Source organism: Telmatherina bonti (genome assembly GCF_933228915.1).
Source record: "Telmatherina bonti genome assembly, chromosome: 9".
Taxonomy (NCBI): Eukaryota; Metazoa; Chordata; class Actinopteri; order Atheriniformes; family Telmatherinidae; genus Telmatherina; species Telmatherina bonti.
In genome coordinates, this window is record NC_136627.1 from 13,871,177 (window position 1) to 13,879,908 (window position 8,732).

Sequence of the window (8,732 nt, forward strand, 5' to 3'; positions counted from 1 at the left end):
CCCAGTCCTCCCAAATGCCCCTTCCCTTCCTCCCACTTCCATCGATCCTCAGATGAACAGAATTAAACAGAATCTGATTGGGAGGTGCATCGGTGGCAACAACTATAGCACACAAAGAGAAAAGAAAAACAGATGGAGAAGCAAGAACTTTACAAAAAACAGAAAGCAGAGGTAAAAATAGAGAAAGATGATGATAAATAAAAGAAGCAAATAAAAGGGTGACAGGATGACTGATGACTTGTTCTTCTCAGCCTCCCCCTACATATCTACACCCAGCAGTGTGGGTGTAGCCCATTAGGCATTTGCAAGTGTGTGCATGTGTGAAAGCCAGCTGTGCTCATGAATATTTACTTTTGATTGTATTGTAATACAACACTAAAACAGAGACAAATCGTGTCCCTGGTATAAGTCACATGCTTGCCATTTTGGCTTGTAACACAATTCAAAATAAACTCATCTGTGAAGACAAGGAAATGAAGACAGAAGCAAAGAACAGATCGTCTGCTCCCAGGTTACCACAGCACAGAGAAAAGTGAGTGTGTTGGAGAAACAAGATTAGGATTAAGTAGAGGATGATTCTTCTTCAGGGAGTCAGTCTAGATTGAGACAATGGGACTAAAGAAAATCCTCCTGGTAATTAAAGCTCTGCTCTCCACAAGAGAGCGGATCACAAACCAATATATGTGTGTGTGTGTGTGTGAGTAGGTGTGTGACAGACAGATATGTTGGTTCAGTGGATGTGGAGAAAAGGAAAAGAAACAAACAAATTACATCCAGTTATTAAATACATGCAGGAACCCACTCTGCAGATATCCATAATCATATTTATCCCACCCTATTCTTGTGTTATTATACCCATTATACAAATGTTATAACAATGATGATCATCTTCATCCTCTTGTTTTGGGAGCTCCTGTCCACCTCCACCTAGTGGTGAGCTCTTTTTAAAACAGGCTACTTTGGTCCTGAAGACTTGATTCTCTTCAAAACCAACAGGGGGGGATATGACCCCATAAAAACACAGCAGAATAGGCTGATTAAAATTCTATCTGCAAGATGAAAAAAAGCATCATATTAAGCAAAGGCCTTAATATGATGACAGACAGTATAATACTGTCCTTTTCAAACACAGCACTGCCTCCATGTTTTATTTCTAGATTCATTTAAAGAAGATCAGAGTCGGGGACTTAATATGAGCCTGATGTAGGCAGTGCAAAGCAACAATAGTTTTATGTGCCCACATTACATACTTTTGCACATTTCATCACTGTAAGTAACTGAAATCTCACTGCTTAGTTAAGTTTATATCACTTCATTTGAGTGACATAATGTTTTATTTCCAAGTGATATAATGTTTTGTTGCTGTGTTTCTATGTAAGAACAAATTTGGGATAATTTGAGCTAAACTTACTGTACTTCTATAAATCCACTCAGTTCACAGTGAGATATTTTGGTGCATTCAAAGGTATTCCAGGATTGGCCATTTAGATAGATATATTATTCTATTTACCAGGCCTTTTAAGATTACTCCCAGCTAAAAAAAAAAAAAAATTACACTGAAAGCAAGACATTTTTAGAAAATTTGAAGAGGAAAAACATAAAATTCTCCATGTCTGACTTTTAAATCTCAAAATGATGATTTATAGTCTCAAATTATGGTTGATATGATACTATTGGTTCTATAAAAACCACCTTTGTGTAACATATTTTACATGGTCTCGTTGTTGTAAAAGGCCCTATGGCATCGACAACACACAGGAGTAATTGACACCTTTAAAGATTTCTCAGCAACAAAATTCTGGAGAAATACAGTTTAGACTGAATCATTAAATAACATCCCCAGGAGCACCACTTAAGTCATTGCTATAAAATGAAACTGCACTGTTCAAACCCCTGCCAAGAAAATGCAAAATAAAACCAGGAGTCAGTGAGTCAGAGAGGTCTGAGAAACGGGATCCTGATGGAGAAGAGGAGATTAAACCCTGAAGCAGAAGCTGTGAGTTCAACCAGGATGGTTTTCCTGGAAGTGGTTGTTGCTGAAAAAAGAAAAAAATGTTTTGAGGTGCTGGAGAAGTCCCAGACATGTCTAAGAAGGAGCTTAGATTAACCTAAAGCTGAACTATTTGTCATGCAACACAAACTCTATTATGCCAAGAACACTAATCACAGTGAAACACAGTGTGGCAGCATCCTGTTTGTCAACAGCTGGACCTGGGAAAGAGCTCATCATGAAAAGAATGCTGGATGTGCTGAGGAAAGACACAAAGAAATCTGAACAGTAAATGGAAGACGGCATGTTGTAACTTGGGGCAACTTGTCTTACTAAATAAAGGGTATTGTGGAAAAACAAAATACAGAACAAAAGCCAAATAATCATAATTTTTTCCTGACAGTTTATTTCTCACCAGGGAGGCATTAAGTTCTGTGTCCTAACATGTGAACATTTGTCATGATGACATTTATGTTGTTATACTTGTACTTATACTCACTGAGCTATGCCCAAAATCTCACATATGTAAACAGTTTTTTTTTTTTTTTGTTTATACCAGTCACATTTTTTCCCCACTAAATTATTGAATTTGCTTTTATGTAAAAAATTAGGAATGAAAAATCGAAGAAAAAAACAACAACTGGCAGAACAGCTCATAGATCATCCAGCTTCCATAGTCCTGGCACTAAAATGCAAGGATAAGAGAATAAATAAATAAATAAATAAAATGCCAAGGAGTTTGAGAGTTTTGCAAGTCACAGCAACTGATTCCATGATACTTCATGTCAATAAAAACTCACAAAAATGTACTTCTTTTCCCACCATAAAGAGGTCACACAAATAAAGCCTCAGAATTACAAAGCCTCTGTTATTTAATGATGTATATACTGTCTATAAAGCATCATCTACCTTTTTGTTTTTGTTTTCATCATGTCCTCACCTATAATGTCAAGAAAACAAATGACACCGCTCTCAGTGTATCTTGGCAACAACTATATGAACTGCAAAGACATGGGAGAGACGATCAATGGAGAAAAGAGTGAGAGTGTCTCTGAAAGAGAGGAGGGCCTACTCTGCAGAGATAAGATGGTATTCTCCCTTCGTGCAAAATTAGTTCATTAGGCGAGGGAGAAACCGTCATTGGAGGGAACCAAGGTTTCGGTGTGATAAAGGGTGGGAGCGACAGATGGGAGGGGAAAAAAAAGAGTTTCATTTCCTGTTCTTCAGAGGAAGCAACGGTATCAGGGAATCAGCAGAGGAGCTGGGTAGGGGGACAAAATAGAAAGAAAGGGAGGACAGATGGAGCAAGTTAGAGGTAAATGCCAGGATTTTTCTGTCAGAACGAAAAGGGTGACCCCGTGGATCACTGTCAAAAATATTTATAAGGACTACAGAGGGGAGGCCGACTGAAACGGAGTTGAAAGATATGTCAAACTCGGCTGCTGTATGAAAAGTGGAAAAGTCAAAGGAAAAGAGTGTAAAGGTTATCGTGGTTGCAAATACAGTATGATCATATGAGGGAGTGTTCAAACTGACAGCAACCACATGCATGTGAGAGGAAGAGCAGGTTCAAGGAAGCACGCACCGACACAAGGGCCCCCAGCTGGCGTGCCCAGATGAATATGAGAAAGAATAAAATCAGCAGATATGAAAGCTGGGAAAGACATGAAATGAGTTGGAGGTCCTGATAGACACCTGATAGGGAGAGAGGCTGGAAGACAGGCAGCTGATGACAGGTACAGCAGAGGTGGAGGGATACGCTGGCTGTGCCGGCGCTGTTTAATATAGATCTGCAGCGATAAGCCAAGACAGAGAACACAGGATGTGTCCATCAGTCAGGGGGATGGGAGTTCAGAGGAAATTGCCACAATAAAGCACACACACTCACATGTGCAGAGGAGGCCTCTTATAAACACAACTCATGCAATTAAACCACAAAATGCATATCATTTCAAAGTTTTTTTTCCTCTTCTTTAGGACATTCAGCATATTGGTTGTAGTTATATGTGTCATAAGAATGCAGCTTACAGACGATGAACTGAGGATCATCCTCCTTTAGCGTTTATGTGTGTGTCCACACAAGCATGAGACTATTTGCTGGAGCTGCTGATTGCAGATTTCAGTGACAGGATTAATCAGTGTCGACAAGGAACCATCATGTTGTGCACAGATGTACACACAGACACACACAATTTTGGCAAAGAATCCCAGATGATTGTCCCGACAGAGCGACCAGGATTTAAAGAGGCTCAGAGAAGCAGATGAGTTCTGCCCTGATAAGGCTTTTGATCATCCTGCCAGCTCCTGTTGCTGTCACTTAACTTTCATACAAATTTTTTCCAATTCATAACAGACTTTACATGAGGTTCAATTTGTCAGTGTGGATTGTGATAGTCAGGATTGTCTTGACATGATGATTTGTGCCAAATCTGAGCTTCATTAGCTCATTATAAGAGGGTGAGGCCAGTTCAGATCTTCCATGGTTGGATTTTTTAATCTGGGTTCATATTAAGACATGTATTGTGTTGGTCAGCATGAATATCAAGCAAAGATTTTATGTAATACAAACATTAAAAAAAAAAAAAAAAAATCAGTTTATCTAAAAGCTTTATGTATTTCAGGGTCATGAGTGATGCAGTGTGTCCCATCCATCACTGGACAAAAGGCAGGTTACGAATCACATGATAATACCTCTGCTTTGCTTTACTGGAGGTAAATGATTCTTTTCCTCATAACTTTTATTTTTTTACATTTAAATAAAAGTACAAAACAATAAAAGGGATGCACAGTTTTTCCACAAAACTACTTTTGTTTGCTTATAAGACAGTATGACGGAATGACAGAAGCTTTTCCATTAGCATTATTTCTTTTTGTACCTTTCTTCAGTTTCATGCATTCTTCTTCAAGTTCCATGGGTGTCCTTTGCTTTGCTGAATCTAAAGCAAAGGAACATTTTTTTATTTACCTGTGATTTTATTTATTTATTAAAAAAAAAAAAAGAAAAAAAAAAAAAAGAAAAAAGAAGCTACTGCATTTCCACAGATATCACCAGGTAAGGGTTCCTGGAATTCTTGATAGGTCGGGATGTTTGCTGCAGAACTTATATTAATAGAACATACTTACATCATGCTACATGTCCATGTAGAAGCTGCAAAGCATTGTTTGAATGATACAAACTTCACATTTTGATCAGACAGACCACAAGGTCCAGGCTCTTTTATTTATCGCGGATGAGCTTTAGTGTGACTTTGAGCAGAAACAACTGGGTGTATGAAAGAATTGCCAGCAAGCTGGCAGAGCTGAATTTATGTATGAATGTACACACACTCAGAAACAAAAGTGGGTAAACTAAGAGAAACTGAGACGAGACGAGACGATGAGAAGTCGGACAAGTGATAGTAGCCTGTTTAGAAAGATTTCTCCTGAACTTTGTGGTGTGGTAGAAATTCTGGGAAACTCTGCTGGCAAACTGCCAAAAGCTAACCTTACTGTGATGCTTCACTAAAGCACTGATTTATCCAGATGATAAGCAGTGCTTGGTGTTAATCAGATGTAGTGAATGCTACAGGCTGGATGTTTTTGGTTGACATCAAGCAGGTTTTCATGCACAGTAGAGAAGCTTCAAAGCTCCTCATCCAGTGAAACCTGAGCTGATTGTCCTTCTGATGCTTCATTACCCTTATTTAACAGCATGCTTGCATGGGTAAATTTTATACCTTTGTCTCAGAACAGTTTTTTCTTGGAAGTCCACAAATGATGTGTCATAACACATTATTTGTTCTGTTGATGTGCAGTACTGTGCAGGATTAGGAAAATCTTTATTTTATATTTTTTTAAAATGAATTAATTCAAAATTAAGTTACTGTACATTTACTGTGTATACATTAGTTGCGGATCTTATGATGCTTACAGATGTCTGTGTTTATATATGTGTATATATATATATATATATATATATATATATATATATATATATATATATCTGTCCAAATGCAGAGGAAAATGATCATTAAATTACACCACAGATGCCCAATATACATTTGAATCAGGATCTGTGATTGAATAAAAACGGTTGGAAAAACAAAAATACAAAATTATGCATCCCTTTCAAAACGAATAAAACAGTTTGCACATGACTAAACGGAGAAATGCAAAACAATCAACTAACAGGTGACAAACGTTGGTATTTTCCATATATCTTTATTATTATCTGTAATTTCCCATATATTTATATATCTTTATTCTATACAGATGCTTCTCAGAACAGTCTTTCATTGACATACATAGATTTTATATAAGCTCGAGAGGTACGAGAGAGAAAGAGGCAAGAGGGAGTTTACTTTCTTCATTAGATAGTTTGGCATTTAACAAGACAACAGGAGATCACATCACTGGCACACACGCACATGCACACACACACATACACGCAACTGAAGTACACTGAATGCACTCACACACTCGAATTGACCATCACACAAGTACTTGACACTCACACACTCACACATCCATGAACGGAGGAGACAGGTATTCACATGTTAGATTACACCAACACCAGACTGACTAGTAAATACATGGAGATGTACAGTGTTTGCCATATTTTAAGTCCTGCTCCTATACACACCGTCTCAAAACGCGCACATACATACATACATATGAACAGGCACACAATTTTTTTGGTTGAAAGTAAAACACAGTAACACTGATTTCCAGACTGATACTGAAGATATTATTAGCTCTGATCCATATTTGGCTTCTATTACCGACAGATATGGAGAATGACAACAGAGTGCAGAGTGTCACCGGGGTTAAACATGGACCCTCAGCGCCATGTTTCCCACCGCTGCTACTGTGAGGAGAGACACAATGACACCACTGATGCATTAGAAAATAAATACATATATTTTATATTGCAGTTATAGAATGAACAAACTTGGACAGGTGTGTCTGTGACGCATTTTCCTCTGGATTTTATAACAGTCTATCTTTCTCATACGCACACACACACACACACACACACACACACACACACACACACACACACACACACACACACACACACACACACACACACACACACACACACACACACACACAGATTCATGTCACTACCAGGCAGTGCTTCACAGTGTAGGGACCTCATTGCAAATCTGTCATTTGACTGAGATGCCACCAGATGAACACAGTCAACACAGCAACATGGAAAATACTTAAACAGCTTCAGGAACAGAACAGATCTCGTGTATTTGGTTTCAGCAACAGCTGTAAAGGATACCTGAATTTTGCTACATATCTGAATGCATAACTTAACAGCATAAGAAGAAAATGCAACCATGAAAGGTGAGAGTGGACGAACATGTAACAATCTGGCCTTCTGTAACCGAGCTGAATTTGCAGGATCTCTCATCGTATGTAACAGCAGCATTAAGAACCAAAAACATGCTAAAATTACTTGCTTAGGCTTACTCCAGCTCAGTTTCTAGATCTTATTGGAAGAGATGAATGAACAGACTGTGAAAGGTAGCCCCCTTGTCCTGTAGTTTTGCAATATGTCCAGAAGATGGCGCCTGACAGTGGTTAGAGTGGTGCCTTCTTTTGGTCAGGGTTTGGTCAGATTGCGTTGGTCACAATGTAATCTCTGTGGTTCTCGCTGCTCGGCTCCGGAGTGATGCTTTTCAGCAGACGCTGTGGAGATAAAGGAGGAAACAGAGGCGTTTACTTTTCACTAACCACTGCAGAGCCACACTAGCGCTTGTTGCTGCTGAAGCCAGTAGAGTGGTTTCAGACCGAAAGCCTGGTTTTGAACCTGCTCTCCTGACCTGCACGGCTTCTGCTTCCTCTCAAACTCATGTACACAAAAACAAGGACTGCTGTTTGTTGACTTGTGTCAAAGCCATTGTGCATCCTGGCAGCAGTGTCAATACTGGACAACAGCCAGAGAGGGTCTGTCAACCGGCCGCTTTGATGTCCCTTTCCCTTCTGTCAACCCTCACACAAGGCTGAATGAGATATTAATAATAGACATGGGGATGATTGTTTGTGATGAATTTTGTACTTGTTTTGAGTAACGTGCAACACAGAATACCAAAGAGAGCAATCAGCCACCTTTACAAGAGCCCCACCGTGGTTAGATAAAAAAAAAATCATAGTATGTGTCTGGATGTGTAATAAGAGGCTTATTTTTTTTATAGCTAAGGCACATTTTCTCTACTTTAAACCTTTTTCTCCAAATATGGAGAAATCTAAAGTGGATCAGTGCTTGAGTGAGTGCTGCATGTGCCAGTTATAATTGTTTGTCATGGCTTTCTTTTTTTCCTCTTGCTAATCTCTTGCCTGCACCTCCTCCTTATTCTCCTTTGATCCTGATCTCCAGTCATGTGCTCTCACAGCAGAGAGTAGACCCTGACCGTGCATGGAGAAGAAAGGACCAGAGGTAAGCCCTGTTTCTGGAGATCTGTCAGTTTGAGAACTAAGATCGGGAGAGATTACAGGACAGAGGAATCAGGCAGCACCAAGATAAGGTTGGGGGGAATGGGGGTCTTAAGAGAGGAAAGAGAAAGACATCAAAGGATGATGATATACCTGCTTGAATGTGCCTTTAGCATTAAGCAAGTGGTAAACCATGTAAGCAGGCACGCAGATGAATGAAGACACGCCGATGCAGTAGCCCAGGACGGTGGTCCACGGGGGAAAGTGGTAGTTGAACAACCTGACTTCTGGTGGGAAGATCAGGAAACTGAAGATG

At 39.3% G+C, this 8,732-nt stretch overlaps 1 protein-coding gene across 2 annotated transcripts in view; it reads right to left on the minus strand.

The window, feature by feature from the left end:
* Positions 1-7,542: 7,542 nt before the first annotated feature.
* The window catches only part of slc6a4a (solute carrier family 6 member 4a), a gene marked incomplete at its 5' end in the record, with an annotated part of 8,290 nt that continues 7,100 nt past the window's right edge, over positions 7,543-8,732 (minus strand). For both annotated transcript variants that reach the window (XM_079246190.1, XM_079246189.1), the window contains 2 exons: positions 7,543-7,672; positions 8,570-8,732. The exon at positions 8,570-8,732 is cut by the window's right edge and continues 5 nt beyond it. In XM_079246190.1, the coding sequence (XP_079102316.1) occupies positions 7,598-7,672; positions 8,570-8,732 (238 nt within the window). In that variant the 3' untranslated portion in view covers positions 7,543-7,597. The remainder of the gene's footprint in view (positions 7,673-8,569) is intronic.